The sequence below is a fragment of the Squalius cephalus genome (genome assembly GCF_949319135.1).
Source record: "Squalius cephalus genome assembly, chromosome: 18".
NCBI classification, from domain to species: Eukaryota; Metazoa; Chordata; class Actinopteri; order Cypriniformes; family Leuciscidae; genus Squalius; species Squalius cephalus.
Genome location: NC_137139.1, coordinates 22,199,136 through 22,215,857, shown reverse-complemented (window position 1 = coordinate 22,215,857; position 16,722 = coordinate 22,199,136). Strand labels below are relative to the sequence as shown.

Sequence of the window (16,722 nt, the reverse complement as noted above, 5' to 3'; positions counted from 1 at the left end):
CGTTTATTTCCAGGCGCAGCAACATGAAAAAAGACCGGAAGGATGCGGGTGCACCCAAACACTACGGGTGTTTTTCTCTTCTCCGTAAATAAATCTTGTAACAGAGCTACAGCAAGCGTTTTTCGGCGGTGGAAATCCATTAGCCACTAAAACTTTTTTGTCATTGTGGAGTTGCATTGCAACGACAGACGCCACGGGAAAATCGGACCGAATTTTACTATTAATAATAAAAGATAAGCTAAAGTGTATTGTAAATGTCACTAAATCATTTTTTTTTATATATAAAAAGAATGAGTCAAAAAAGATAAATTAAAGTCTGAAATATGTGAGGTTTATCTTTTTATAAAAACCTTTTTTGTCAACTTAATTTGAACTTGTAGCCTACATGTTAGTATATAACATGTTGCAAGACACTTTTAAAATCTGGCTATCATTTTTAATCGTATTATTTTAATGTTTATGTTAGTGCGTATTGATGCTAATTTTATTTGTTATTTGCTGTTTTTCGACATAAAACTTGGTGAATTGATTTCATTGTGTAGTATTAGTACTTTTGAACAGGATTCTGTGATAACAGTGATAATTTTTGGCACTATAATAATTAAGTGAAATGTTCATGCCATTTCATCTCTAGTTATGATCAACTATGATCAACTAAAATCATCTAATTATGTGTTTTTTACATTAGGCCTAGCCTATAATATGCAAAGGACAATTTTTTTATACAAAAAATTATACAGTATCTGATTCTGTTATTTTCTCTGACACGCGTTGTTGGGTCTGGAAGGTTACTAATGTGATTGCTTTATCTGTAAATTAAGTTAATGCTTTTTCAATTACTGAATTCATTGAAATAAAATGAATTCTTTGATTTGAATATTTTTTGGCAATGCGTCGTGTAGGTCTTAAATTTCAATCTTTATGGTCTTAAAATGTCTTAAAAAGGTCTTAAATTTGACTAACTGAAACCTGCAGGAACCCTGAGTAGAGGAATCTCATTAAAACAGTTTAACACCAGTTCTACCATCTGAACTTGCAGAGAAAACCCCCCAACAGCGTTTTAATTGAACCGAAGCCTGCATTTGCATGCACAGCAGCGGGCGCACGGCGGCTATACACACAGATCTATATTGCATCTAGTCTGTGGTTTGTCTGGAGCCCAAGTGAAAATATCAGGTTCTGTGTTCATTTGCTCACTTCCAAGATTCGGCTGTCACAGTGCTGCTTTCGGGTTGTGGCTACAAAAGGTCAAGCGTATTCATAAGCAAGCTTTTCTTCTCTGACTTTTACAAACACCGTCATATGCTCAAATCTTCACAAAGCACTGCATATAGCTGGTGTGGATGTTCTACATTGTCAGTTTTTTAATAAAGACTGCTAGACCTTATTAGTATTGAAAGGTAACATACAGGGCTTTATCATATTACACACACAATACTGTACATAAACATGCCTGTCACAGGTCATCATACCCCACATTGTGTATATTATGTCATCTAATTTACTTTTCCAGTATACATAAATGCAATGTGGATTACACTGCCCCTTAGTGGCCACCGGTTTTTTTTTTTTTTTTTTTGGGGGTTTTTTTTTTTGTTCCCCCATTGTATTAATATAAACCAGATTGAAATCCAGCTTCTGGAATAAAAAGTTTTGGATTTAAATTTTTTTATATATATATTCCTCTATACTGCCATTCAAAAGTTTGGGGTGGGAAAGATTTTTTTAATGCTATTTTCATATATTTTAAAATGTAATTTATACCTATGATGGCAAAGCTGAATTTTCAGCGTCATTACTCCAGTCTAGTCAGTGTCACATGATCCTTCAGAAATCATTCTAATATGCTGATTTGCTGCTCAAGAAACATTTCTTCTTATCAATGTTGAAAACAATTAAGCTGCTTAAGGATTTGTTCCGGATTTGTTGATAAACAGAAATTTCAAAAGAACAGCATTTGAAATAAAAGTCTTTTTTAATTTATAAATGTCTTTACTGTCACTTTTGATCAATTTAATGATGAATAAAAGTATTATTTTCCTTCACAAAAAAGAAATACTAACCCCAAATGTTTGAACCGTAGTGTATGATTTGTTGTTCACATGGACACAGATGTTGACATGATTAATATTTTGCAAACTTCTTGATATTGGTATTAATGGTAAAGTGTGCAAAAAAAAAAAGTTTAATGTAAAAATACTTAGTATACAGTTTTTGCAGTAAGTAAGCCATTTGTAGGCTGATTTTTATTGTAAACATGCTCTGTTTGTTTGAGCATCCCAACAGCAACATCTATCTGTTTCTCACAAACTATCTGTTTATCAGATCAATGACAGACAAAAATGACACACTCCAAATTTAAAGGTCTTAAATGGAATAAATAAACTGATGAATTGCGTTTTTTCCAGCAATAAACGGCCCTGACTAATTATTTAGTCTCGGAACGTTCTTTTCCAACTGTACTTGCTCATTCTCATTTCCCTCTTTACATCTGTTTGTGCCTGCAGGTCAGACATCTCCCGTGAAGTCTCTGAAACCTGTAAGTTCAGCTAAATGTCTTTTAATTACTCAATTTTGGGGATTTAATTCAGACACACTGGGGAATTTTGATGAAATGAAGATGAAGCAGGATGAATTATTTATCGGCCTTGTTCTCGGTTTTTCAGCAAAGCGAGTTCCTTGCGGTCGTACATTATTCACAGAGCAAGTGGCAAACGCTATAATGTTATTTTAAGAGCAGGATATGGCGAATCACTTCGAGGCAAACAACAGTTTCTGCAGCGAACATCTCTGCTGAGTCAACAGGCCCCTCAGGAGCGCTTCCTAGTGGGCGTCTCTCTCAAGTGTTTCTCACACAGGCTCAAATGTTGATTATTAATTTCAGTGCTGTTTGTATAGCATTGTATTCAACACAGATATAAACAGTGTGAGTCATAAAGGCACGTTTGAGTGACTCCATGACAAATAATGAAGATTCATGCTTGTTTGGTACATAATCATGAAGATATTCCGATCAATACATCACATTTTCAATAAATAGGCTGTTTCTTTATCCTTTAAAGCATTTTACATAATAGCCTAATAATATTAATTAGAAATGCCAGGGTTTAGGATAGTACTTAAGAGTGTTATTCACTGAAGTGCTGGAACGTTGATGAATGCTTGGGTAATGTTTGTCCATCTGTTCGTTTAGCTCACCTCAGCTATTCCCATTACCCAGAAGCAGGACGTTTCCACCAGCTCCGTCAGTACTGAAACTCCCAGTCCGGCTGAGCCTGCGCCCCAGACTCTCCCCTTCCCTCCACATGCCATCCGCTCCAGCTCCCCAAAACTGGACCCATCTGAGCTCTACCTCAAGTCTAAAGCCATGCTGGACAGCAAACGTGAGTTCTACCTTGACATTTGTGACCTGGTTGTGGTCATGTGAGACAGAATTGTTGTTTACACCACAATATTTATGTCTGACTGCTAATTTTGCTGTTTGTTTGTTTTTTTCAGCCTCCAACACTAAAGAGCTGGACGTGTTTATCAAGAGGAACCAGGAGACTGGATTCGGGTTCAGAGTGCTGGGTGGAGAAGGACCGGATCAGCCAGTGAGCGTTGACATGCTTCACAGTGATTCGTCACCATATTGTCACAACAGAAAATGATGTGACCTTTAACCACACCATCTCTCTTTAGGTGTACATTGGTGCCATCGTTCCTCTGGGTGCCGCAGAGAAGGATGGGCGTCTGCGGGCTGGAGATGAGCTCATCTGTATTGACGGCGTTCCCGTCAAAGGCAAATCTCACAAACAAGTTCTGGAGCTCATGACCAACGCTGCCCGCAACGGGCAGGTGATGTTGACCGTGCGCAGAAAGCTCACCCATCCAGGTTTGCACCCCCCATATGATCAGTGCATGCCTGCGTTTATTTCCTGACTGCTGTAGACGTCCTCCAGAGGTTTCAGTGATACCCAGCACTTATGTCTGGAACATGATCCACTCCCTGTGAGGAATTAGCGTTTCGCTCCATTAGTTCTGAGTGAAAGGCCGAGTTGGGCTATAAAATAATAACCAGAAAATCAAAATTTATTGACCAGTGTTTTCAGTCAAAGCAAGAGGACTCTTTATGTGCTGCAAACAGAACAATGACTCAGAAGCGCTGAGTAACCATAAAAGAACAACACACACTGGGTAATTTGCGGGAAAAAACTTCAATTATGAAGTCATTATGAAATTTGGCTTTATGCCTCATGGCAGTTTTTTTCAACACTTTCATAAATGTTCTTTTTCAGTTTTGTTAAATCACACAGGGATTTTGTTCGTTTGTTTTACTTCATGTTGAGCATTGTAAGGGTTTTTGTTTTTTTGTGCCTATAGTTCCTTCACAAATCATCGAGGCCAGATGACATGACAACTCCGTTTTGCAGAATGGATGTAAATTACAAATTGTGTTAAGCAGGACTGAGTGTACAATGTTATTAGTTGCTTAGCCTTAGAGAATAATCAAATTACCCAAAATCATTTTATAAACAATTCAAGAGGTTGAAGACAAACACCAGTAATTATCATTAGAAAAGCTTAATCTGGCTTTGGCGAGTATTTAAAAGAGAATTACTCACCACCAGCGACCATTTACTTTATATAACTGTAAAAATGATCCGCACAACATCAGTACAACATCATTGTTGGCTAAATTTATACATGGTACAGTACCAGTGTTGTTATTGGTAAATAAAGCAATACAAAAATGACTTGAAATGTGTCTGAAATCAAATCTTTGTACTTTTAAACACTGAATATTGTATGTGCTTGAGCAGACAGAGAGGATGATGATGGAGGACAACCTCAGGCTCCACAAGCTCCAGCGCTGGTCAACGGCTCACCCAAACCCCCCCACATCGAGGTGTCTGGCCACGGCCACCCTCAGCCCTACGAAGTCATTCTTCAACGCAAGGACAACGAGGGCTTCGGATTTGTCATCCTCACCTCTAAAAACAAGCCTCCGCCTGGAGGTTAGAAATGACTTTCAAAGCTGTTCTCCATTAGTCTCTCCATTTCTTGAGCTTTTTGCTTCTTTGCTGTCAGCTTCAGATGTGCAACTACAGACTCATAACATTGTTGAAAATTTGGCTGAAAATCTACATTGTCTTTCATCCAGTCGCTTGAAGGTGTGATATGCTGTACAATGCAATTACAATAATAAAATCAAATCTAGCTTATCTATGAAGTATAACAGTAATAAACCCAGAGTTTATTCAGATCTAATGGCTATTACTATTAGCTCTGAAGAAGGGAAAACGCTGTGAACATTTGTAGGATGAAGTTATGCTACAAGGTTGAAAATTATGGGTGAAATATTAGTACAATTTGAAATAAATCTTTTCTATTTTAATATGTTTTAAAACGTGATATTTTTTTCTGTGATGTCAAAGAAATCATTACTCCAGTCTTCAGTGTCACATGATCCTTCAGAAATCATTCTAATGTGATCTGATTTGCTGCTCAAGAGTCATTCTTTATTATTATTATTATCAACGCTGAATGCGGACGATTTGTGTGGAAATCGCGATACATTTCTTTTCAGGATTCTTTGAATAGAAAGTTCAAAAGAACCGCATTTATTTGAACTAGAAATCTTTTGTAACATTTTAAATGCCTTTTTAAATGCCCTGTCACTTCTGATCATTTTAAAGCGTCCTTGCTGAATAAAAGTAGTGATTTCTTGCAATAAAGATCGTACTGACCCCAAACTTTTAAACGGTAGTGTATACAAAAATATTTTAGTTTAGTTTGAGAAAGTATTTGAACAATGAAAAATTGCATTATATATACACTGGCATGGTCATTTCATAGTATATCTATATTCTATTCTATATTCATAGTATTTCTCCTGATCATGTGACACAGCATAATCAGACTGCTGTTTCTGGAGTTATTGAAAGCACTTCTCAGTGGTTTATAACCATCTCAGATCTTGTTGTTCTTGTAGTCTGTCAGTATGTCTAAGATGTATAAATGAAATAACCATCCCTCTGTCCCCAGTTATCCCTCATAAGATTGGCCGCATCATAGACGGCAGTCCCACAGACCGCTGCGGTCGGCTAAAAGTGGGCGACCGCATCTCTGCTGTGAATGGCCAGTCCATTGTTGAGCTGTCACACAATGACATTGTGCAGCTCATCAAAGAAGCTGGAAACACCGTTGCCCTCACCGTCGTGCCTGAGGAGGGTAAGCTTTTGCAAAAATACATTTATTTTTGTGAACAGTGAGCTAGTAGAAGGAAACTATAGATTGCATATTTATTTTTTTCTGTAACAGAAAGTTGTTGAAGCATTTGACTTTGAAGTTTGAAACTGAAACTTGGGTTGGAGTTGTGTGTGTATATGTGTTTTTCTGCCACACTGATAATCCTATTTATTTTTCAGAACACAGCGGACCTCCGTCAGGCACTAGTTCAGCCAAGCAGAGCCCAGCCTCTCAGCACAGAGCCGTGGGACAGCAGCCTGCCAACCGAGATGACAGGTACAAGCTCCATCCCGACGGACAGTTCACTCATAACACAATCATTACAGTCAACACACAAACCTTTTAGTCTACAGTTCGATTTTAAAGTTCCTACCCACCCCGTTTACATCCTTCCATTTGCAATGACCTCTTTCCATTTCTCTTCTGTCAAGAACGCTCACTACCTCTCTTTTCATTTCAAGCCCGAGCACATGGTCCAGGTCATCCTTTTCAGCAAAGAAATTGAGTAGTCTTGTTGTGAACTCGCTCCACAGTCAAGGCTCAGATAAAATGGGCAGCCACTGTTGAAGCTTTTACCCACACTTAAGACCGACAAAAGAATGTAATGAGCTCGGCAGACCGTTGACGTCTGGAACAGAGACCCTCAGCCTCTTTGTAGGAATTACAATTTTGCTGCACATTCTCATGAACAAAAACTCTATTAGCTGTGAATAACATGACGTTGGATGAACAGAGATGCTTTTATTTTGCTCACCAGTTCATGTAATGGCCTAAAGCAGCCTTTAATTGTGTGTCATATAGGAATGGCATCGAGACGGAGGAGAGGAAAGACACCATGGCCCGAGCGGAGTACAAATCCCTGCCTCGGGGTGAGACGGGTACTGTCATCACCTCAGGACCAAAGCAGGTGAGATTTAAATGAGACGGCTGCAGTGCTCAGAGTAATAATTCCTGTTAGGCTCGCAGTAATAGAGTTTAACGATTATTATGCAAGCGACGTAAGTACTTAATTTTCATGCAGCCCATGTTTTATGAAGATTAAATTACATTTAAAACTTTGAGATGGAAGCATTTGTCACCTCAAGCTTTCTCACTATAAGCTACAGTAACTTTATGAGCAATGAAATAGAGGAAATGTTTGCAAAATAAGTCATATATAATGATGAAGACTGAGCTGAGATATGCAAATCAAGTGTCATTTCTCATTAGCGCTGACAGGTGTGGAAGAGTAGTTTGCTTTTTCACTCAGAACAGAATGTTTTTGATGAAAGCAAGAAATGTGTGATATTATATTTGCATAGTTTAGTGACTTTACACTGCAGTTATATGTAATGTGAACAGTCTTGAAGTTAACCCTTAATCACTCTTTGGGGTCAATATGACCCCAATGGACTTTTCCTTCATTTTTTAAAAATGTTACCTTCATCTCAGGGGCATGAAACTCTGTGACTTTTCCTAAATAATCTATCTAAACATGCACAAAAAAACTGGGCTTGATTTGGTTGTTCTAAAGGTGTGTAAAAAAAATTTTACCTTTTAAGGTCTTTGGGGTCAAAATGACCCCACATTGAAAATGAATGGGAAAATGAAAAAAATGACTTTTTTTTATTTTGTTTGTCAAAAAAATAAAATTAAATCCATTATAAATCTGAAAATTTCTACATATAAACCAAGGTCTGGTCCTAGAGCATAAATAAAAAGTAGAACGAACTTTCTATCTCATACACACACACACACACACACACACAAACACATAAACAAACACACAAATGTATGTGTTTGCAACAGAGAGCATTTTTACAGAAATTGGCAAATAAAATAAACAAAACTGGCATAAATTTAAAAAAAATGTACATTTAAATCAAGGTCTGGTCCTAGAGCATAAACCCAAAGTGGAACGAACTTTCTATCTCATACACACACACACACAAACACACACAAACACACACAAACACACACATGTATGTCACTGCAACAGAGAGCATTTTTATAGAAATTGGCAAATAAAATAAATAAAACTGGCATAAATCTAAAAAAAATTTACATTTAAATCAAGGTCTGGTCCTAGAGCATAAACCCAAAGTGGAACAAACTTTCTATCTCATACACACACACACACAAACACACACAAACACACACGTGTATGTCCCTGCAACAGAGAGCATTTTTATAGAAATTGGCAAATAAAATAAACAAAACTGGCATAAATCTAAAAAAAATTACATTTAAATCAAGGTCTGGTCCTAGAGAATAAACCCAAAGTGGAACAAACTTTCTATCTCATACACACACTCACACAAACACACACAAACACACACATGTATGTCAATGCAACAGAGAGCATTTTTATAGAAATTGGCAAATAAAATCAACTAAACTGCCATAAATCTGAAAAATGTCACATATGCAACATGGAACAAGCTTGTACACACACACACACACACACACACCCACACACACACACACACACACACCCACACACACACACACACACACCACAGTCATGTCATAGTGGTGACTTGTAATGGTTCTGCAAATGTATGTATAATAATTTGCAAAAGCAGATAATTCAAAATATATCAGAAAACAACAAATTCTAACTCTGACAAAAATACAGATTTTTTATGTATTTCAAAATGTTTAAATAAATATTCACAAAATATATATCATAAAGTTGTGAGGAGAAGTTGAAGCATCAAGAACAATGAAGTGAAAATGAATGAGTCTCTATGGCCCTCTATTGGATATATGTGGTCATTGCACTTTCTTTCTTTAATTATAATTTCTAAAGTTTTTCCACAAACCAGCAGATGTCAGTATTCTATCCCTTACACATAGAGCAATGTCCAAAAACTATTTAGATTTAATTAAGATCATCATTTAAGTGATTTTTTCTTTAAAAAATCATTTTTCATGAGACAATTTATGGCCTAGTTATGTAATTGTGCAGTAAATAGGTAAAAAAATTCAAAATTTCCATAAAAACACAGCATAAATGTATAGTTGAGAAGTAAATAAAAAAAATGATATATAGTTTCCATATAAAAAATGTATATTTCCTTATGCAATCGCTCTTTAAAAGTTTGGGGTCAAAATGACCCCAAAGACCTTAAGTGTTGTCCTTTTTTAGGAGTGATTAAGGGTTAAATTTAGATTGCTTATTTTGATATGCCAAAACATTGCTTTTCAGGGCTGTTATCCCGTGGAGTTAGAGAGAGGACAGAGAGGTTTTGGCTTTAGTCTGCGAGGAGGGAAGGAATATAACATGGGCCTCTTCATCCTCAGACTAGCTGAGGACGGTCCCGCACTGAAAGATAGCAGGATACACGTGAGTTCTAACAACCATATCAGATTCTTGCATTAATACATGACAAATCCTACAGTGATTGCACAATGTTTTACATATTTATATCAAATAGAACAATACACTACTGTTCAAAAGTTTGAGGACATTTAAATGTTTGTGAATCTTATGCTCACTACGGTTGCATTTATTTATGCATATAAATAAATAATATTTATTTACTTTACACCACAGTAAAAACTGTAATATTGTGAAATATTATTTCAATTTAAAATAATTGTTTTCAATTGTAATCCATTTTAAAATGAACTTTTTAATTTATTCCTGTGATGTCCAAGCTGAATGTTCAGTCTTCAGTGTCACATGATCCTTTGAAAAATGATTTGAATATGCTGATTTGGTGCTCAGAAAACATGTATTATTACAATCAATGTTGAAAATAGTTAGTTGTGGAAACCATGATGTATTTTTTTTTAGGATTCTGTGATGAATAAAAAGTTCAGATCAACAGCATTGATTTGAAATAGAAATGTTTTTAATACAACATTATAATAAATGTAATAAAAATAAAATGTATGTAATAAAAGTCTAAATTTCTTTTTAAAAATCTTACTGACACTTTTAAATGGTAGTGTATATTTTATATAAAACAAAATATAAAAATATATCAGACATTTTTTCTTATTATTATTTCAACATAATAAAATTACATTAAAATACAAATAAAATAAAAATATTATTGTTAATATTTTCTAACATAAAACATTATTATATTATAATGTATATTATAATACTAAGAAAATCAGTGGTTGTTGTTGAAATGACAGAATACTCAGAATGTGTGTGTGACCTCACAGGTGGGAGATCAGATCGTGGAGATCAACGGTGAACCCACGCAGGGCATTACACACACACGGGCCATCGAGCTCATCCAGGCCGGGGGCAATAAAGTGCTGCTGCTTTTGAGGCCCGGACTGGGCCTGGTGCCTGATCATAGTGAGTCTATTTAATACCTGACCTTTCACAGATAATCACTCAAACAATACAGGTCTTACTGCCAAAGAAAAGAAAAAAACACAGACATAGCTGAGAGATGTTCTCCGTAACAAACCGCCTCTTTAAGTTTGTTCAGAAGTGCAGAAGCGCTAATTTGAATTCCATCCGCTTCATGAACCGAGAAAAATCAGTTCTCTGAAGCCTGCCTTCGCCTCTGAGAAACAAATCATTTCTGAAGATGGGTTTGTTTTCTGCTGCTGTTTCAAAAGCCATTAAAAATGTATTTTGACGGTTACCTTTTCTCAACATAGTGTTTTCTAAAGCTACTTCATTCTACATCAGTACTCTTGTTCAAAACATTATCATGAAAATGGACTCATATAGAGTATAACAAAAGTGGATTTATTGAAATATTAAAATCATCATCACACTTACCTTTATATTGTCTAAACATTGCATGCATATTGATCAACAATAGAATTAAAGCTGCAGTCCGTAACTTTTTTGGGTTATCCAAAATACATTTTTGAGCAAGTACATAACCAGCCAGCGTTCAAAACTATCTGCTTGCCGTAACTCGATTCTAAACGGTAAGCTTGTAATAATGTTTTTATTGTGGCACTGGTGGACTTCCGCGGGAAATTCGAGCATGTACACATCTGTACACATAAAGAAGGTGTCTCGGCTAGTAGGCTATATTGAGTGAGATTTATAGATTTATAGCCTTTTCTTACAGCATTTGATATAATTAAACTTTTCAATTTGATGGCGGGTCCATCCAACCTGTGACAACTGGAGATTCACCCGTTGTAAAATGCACAAGACTTCAGACTTCGGAGTGGCTACAGAAAAAAAGAGACTGCAACCGGGCCCATGCGAAAACAAGGATAATATCTGAAGGGCATTAAATGTAGTCACGCAATGCTGATGTTGTTAACATTAACAATTTGAGAACAAAGTATGATTTGCACGGTTTGACGTGATATGATAAGCGATCGTTAGATTTAATCAGAGCGATTTACTGCAATACTTTTTTTCCCCTTAGTTGGTCAGAACAAAAGTGGATGTTACTTACTTGTTCAGACGACATTTTCCGGTGAAAATTCTTATGTTGGTCATACTTCCAAAAAGTAGAATCTGTGATTCCAAATGACAGTCTCCACGCCGGCGCGGTGACTGACAGCCGCACATTCTCCTCAAAACATTGGCTTCATCCCATAGACTGTAAAAAATATGGACAAAGCGTCTGTGACGTCACCCATAGACTTTCTGAAGAACGGTTTTGAGGCCGTTTATGGGGGGTATGGGCGGCGCCATCTTGGAAAATCTTGGGAGATCCTAACCCCGCCCGGTGGTATGATGTGTTGTGTCAGATCATGGCCGAGATGTCAAATTTCAAGAATTCCACTCGGCGCAGCCTATGCTCGTTATCAGCTGTCAATCAAGCTGTCAATCAAAGTTAACCACGCCCTTATTTGTCATACATTTTATATCTAAATACGATCTAAACTAACGAGTTAGAAAAACATTCACCCCCCTCACAGTTGTCAGGCACTCTGAACCTATCGAAAAATACAATAAAAGTCCATGGGACCAACCTGTAAAAACATGAATTTATGCTGTGAAAACAGACATTTTAACATGGGGGTCTATGGACATTTGCTCCCTTTTGGGACCTGCCCCTAGCGGATTTTCGATGTATTGCAGTTTTTCGCACTTCCGGGTAGGCTTCATTTTTCAGATTAGAATGTTGCCGCTTGCTTCATCCGCGCTGTGCCGTGTGCCACAACTCGCGTAAAGTTGATAATTCCGCAAATAACTGCAATTGCAGATTTCGAACAGAGATGGCGGCAAAGAGGGAAAACTACAGACTGCAGCTTTAAGTACACAATTTGTACTCCATAATCAGTGAATGAGGCCCATTGAGTGATTTGGGGGTCATATGCATGTTATGCCAGATCTTCCTATCTTCACGCATTGCATCTCTCAAATGCTGTCACTCTTGCTTCCTGTCTCTATTTTTGCTCATTTCTTTCTCTCTGTCTGGGCACTGTTCTATGCACCCTTCTCTCTCTTCTCTCTCTCTCTCTGTTCCTTGTTTAGGTCTGAACTCTTCCTCCTCCACACTGTGCTTCCACATGAAACCAGAGCTTCACTAAAGGCTTCTCTGCTTTTCTTGGTCTGTCCCTTATAACTTTGGTAAACTTTGCATTCCTCCTCTATGCCTATTCAATGTATGTGCAGTTCTACCTTTCTTTTCCTTTCCTTTGCCTTGGTATGAACATTTTGCTTTCGAAAGTCACTAAATGAAAAAAGGAAATGTCAGTGATCACAATACTACTGAGATATCAGTTTTCAAGATCATTTATTGCTATATAAACGTAGTGATAATTGGCCATTTGTCATTATCTATTCTTGAATTCATGCCTTTATTAACCATTCAAGACCTAAATCATGACCAGTGTTATTTTAGTTTATACTATAGTATTTATTAATGTTTTTATTTTTATATTTTGAGTTTTAATTTTCATTTTAGTTTAAAATTTTATATATACAGTACCAGTCAAAAGTTTGGAAACATTACTATTTTTAATGTTTTTGAAAGAAGTCTCTTATGCTCATCAAGCCTGCAGTTAAAAAAAAAAAAAAAGTAATATTATGAAATATTATTACAATTTAAAATAATGGTTCTCTTTTTTAATATACTTTAAAATGTAATTTATTTTTGTGATGCAAAGCTGAATTTTCATCAGCAAGTACTCCAGTCTTTGGTGTCTTATGATCCTTCAGAAATCATTCTAATATGCTGATTTATGATCAATGTTGGAAACAGTTGTGCTGCTTAATATTTTTTTTATAACCTGAGATACTTTTTTCAGGATTATTTGATGAATAAAAAGTTAAAAAGAACTATATTTATTTAGAATAGAAATCTTTTGTAACAATATACACTACCGTTCAAAAGTTTGGGAACAATAACTATATATTTTTTTAAGCAATTAGTACTTTAATTCAACAAGGATGTGTTAAATTGATAAAAGGTGATGGTAACGATTTATATTGTTAGAAATGTTTTTATTTTGAATAAATGCTGTTTTTATGAATAAATGCTGTTAACGTTTTACTCATCAATGAATCCTGAAAAAAGTATTCCAAAAAAATATATTAAACAGCACAACTGTTTCCATCATTGATAATAACTGAGTATCAAATCATCATATTAGAATGATTTCTGAAGGATCATAAGACACCAAAGACTGGAGTACTTGCTGATGAAAATTCAGCTTTACATCACAAAAATAAATTACATTTTAAAATATATTAAAAAAGAGAACCATTATTTTAAATTGTAATAATATTTCATAATATTACTGTTTTTTTTTTTGTGTGTGTGTTTTTTTTTAACTGCAGGCTTGATGAGCATAAGAGACTTCTTTCAAAAGCATTAAAAATAGTAGTGTTTCCAAACTTTTGACTGGTACTGTATATATATATATATAGCAGCCCTTCTATTTGTAAGGTGTCACTTGACGCGTCATAATTTAAGCAAACCTGAAGGCTTTCCAAGAACCCCCTAGTGTATGCAAGCCCTTAGCAATGAGTACTGCTCTGGAATGATGCATCCTGGGTCAATTTTAGAGACCAGACAGTTAAATGGCAAAGAAATTGAAACCCATGTCAGGAGCCACCAGCTTGGTTTAATTTCTGGCTCTTGTTACCTCACGTCTGGCGGCGTGACATTTTATCTTGAGAGAAAATTGCAACGTCTTCCATGACTGACTCGTTCTCATAGCTGGTTTCAACTGCTTGATATGTGTCACTGTATCTGGAGGCCAAAAGCCACTGAAGACTGGAAATGTTGACACTTTAATTGAGAATGTCTCTGCTGGAATGCATTTCAGAAGATAGGTTAATTATGTTCAGTCTATCAGTTGTATTCTGCAGATTTACAAAATCCAATTCGCAAAGTTTAAAAGTGCGCTCCGTCATTTTTCCCTCATTAAAAAAGTTTTACAAAAAGAAATGAGGAGAACCTTTGAAAAATACATTTCAAATCTTGTACGTTCGCTCCAGTCATGCAGTATCAGTAGCCTAATAAGTTGTTTTATATTTGAGGACCGCCATATTGAGATCACATGATCAGCTAAATATGAATCGCTATATCTGTGTATTATCCCTGTTATTAGACACTTCCTTTTGTGGACAAAATTAATCATGGCTGACTGAGAATAAAGAATTTCTGCAAGGGAATCAGAATCCGCAAACTTGTTTTTGCGTAATGCTGCACCCACACCACTAGGTTTCAACGCAACGCAACAAATAGAAAATGCTCCTTTTTTTCAAGTGGTACTCGATGCAGAGCCAAATGGGAGGAGCTAGAGCTCCAGCTCCTCCCCTCGCTGGAGCTCCAGCTCCTCCCCTCGCTGGATTTAGTGGGAGGGGCCGCGCATGCGCAGGTTAACTTTCTCGCTATCAAAGAGTTACGTCACGATCTTTTCCCGCAGCGTTGCATTCCGGGAAGGCGCCGCCATTTTAGGTGGTAACTCTATCAGTTGCCATGGTTACTTCTACAGTGAGGCCAAGATAAATAGCAAAAGAGAGAGAAAAGATCAGCTTGATATGCGTTTGCATTTTAGCGATATGCCACAGTTTCTTGGGAAGATATGGAGAAGGAAAAAGCTTAAAGAAACGGCCTATCACGTTAATGACGTAGCCTACGACATTGCCAGAATGTAGGCTACGATCTGTCCGCACACAGCAGGTCCAAAATGCACATCCAATATCAGATTTATTTCCACATATAAATAAACCCCAGGCAAAATTAATCAGTGAGGCCCTATTTTTAAATATATTTTATGTAGTCCTATAATGTTTTTTATATAATATATTAAAATGTATATTTGTTAATAGGCTATCTTCATTGCCTAGATATAATTAAACAAAAACACATCTAACAGAACATAACCTGAGTTGTTCATTTTTTACAATATGTTCTTATTTATTTTTTATTTATTTATTTTTTCATTAACGAAATGTCAATCTTCGTCTTTATAACAGAAGATACAAAAATCTTCAGCCTATTAGTCTATTGTAGCCTACATGTATAACGGATTATCACCTTATAAACAGTCCTTTGTGGAATAAGGCCTAATGCTATATAGAAATAGCATAGCCTATGGTTATAGCATCTTAATTTAAACTTTATTTTGGTATTAGGTTATTAAAATGCTAACTCGTCTATCTAATGTAGCTGGATACTAGGCTACTTAAATAGGCCTTATGTCATTAAATGTAGGCCATCTACGATAGACTAAACATTTTTAACGTTAGTCATTCATTTAAGCAATGACTAATATCGCACGTTAATCAATCCTGGGTGCAGTTCAAGCATCAAGCACCGGCAAAAGTAGGCTAATGATAATAAATGTGTCTAAAAAAAATAAAGCATTTTCATTATGTATTAATAGGCTGTGTACAGTATCATAACACTGAACAACTCAACAGAAATCAGATGATTTAGATTAATTCACAAATAACACACAAATGCGGTGGACAAAAAATAAATAGGGGTGCACTATCTAAGCTTTCACAGCCTTTTAAGTCTAGTAATTTACATAATAATAGCAGACGCTTTTGTCCAAAGCAGCTTTAAAAGTGAGGAAAACAACGAAACCGTTATAAAGATAAAATAATACATAGATAAAAAGTTTCAACCGTTTTTAGAAACACGCACACACACACACACACACACACACACACACACACACACACACACACACACACACAGTGTGAGCAATGTTCTTATTAGGTGTTTACGCGTTTGTCACAGAAACGATAAATATTTAATCATAATCACGACAAATATTAGAGAAAAATACAATATGATGTATGCCAGCATATTGCGCATCAAAACAAACTTGTCCTTCCATCACGGTTGAACTCGCACTAGATCCAGCAACAGTGAGCTAGCTCTAGCTCCTCCCATTTGACGCTGCAGCGAATCCCCGCTCACTAAATTTAGCAAGGTGGAGCTGGAGCTCCAGCGAGGGGAGGAGCTGGAGCTCTAGCTCCTCCCATTTGGCTCTGCATCGAGCACCATCTCCTTTTTTTTCCTTTTTTTTTTTTTTTACAAAATATAAGAAACTGAATATGAGGTTGATTTAAAAAAAGGTTTAGCAGGAATTGCAGAC

General features: G+C 36.2%; 1 protein-coding gene across 7 annotated transcripts in view; it reads left to right on the top strand.

The window, feature by feature from the left end:
- magi3a (membrane associated guanylate kinase, WW and PDZ domain containing 3a) overlaps window positions 1-16,722 on the top strand; it is a 139,903-nt gene that overhangs the window by 120,371 nt on the left and 2,810 nt on the right. For 5 of the 7 annotated variants that reach the window (XM_079849689.1, XM_079849692.1, XM_079849693.1 and 2 more), the window contains 10 exons: window positions 2,508-2,539; window positions 3,194-3,383; window positions 3,499-3,593; window positions 3,682-3,874; window positions 4,803-4,997; window positions 6,028-6,213; window positions 6,411-6,507; window positions 7,033-7,138; window positions 9,422-9,559; window positions 10,393-10,531. In XM_079849689.1, the coding sequence (XP_079705815.1) occupies window positions 2,508-2,539; window positions 3,194-3,383; window positions 3,499-3,593; window positions 3,682-3,874; window positions 4,803-4,997; window positions 6,028-6,213; window positions 6,411-6,507; window positions 7,033-7,138; window positions 9,422-9,559; window positions 10,393-10,531 (1,371 nt within the window). Of the gene's footprint in view, window positions 1-2,507; window positions 2,540-3,193; window positions 3,384-3,498; window positions 3,594-3,681; window positions 3,875-4,802; window positions 4,998-6,027; window positions 6,214-6,410; window positions 6,508-7,032; window positions 7,139-9,421; window positions 9,560-10,392; window positions 10,532-12,634; window positions 12,731-16,722 lie in introns of all 7 variants that reach the window. The other 2 variants (XM_079849694.1, XM_079849691.1) reach the window with 2 other exon arrangements.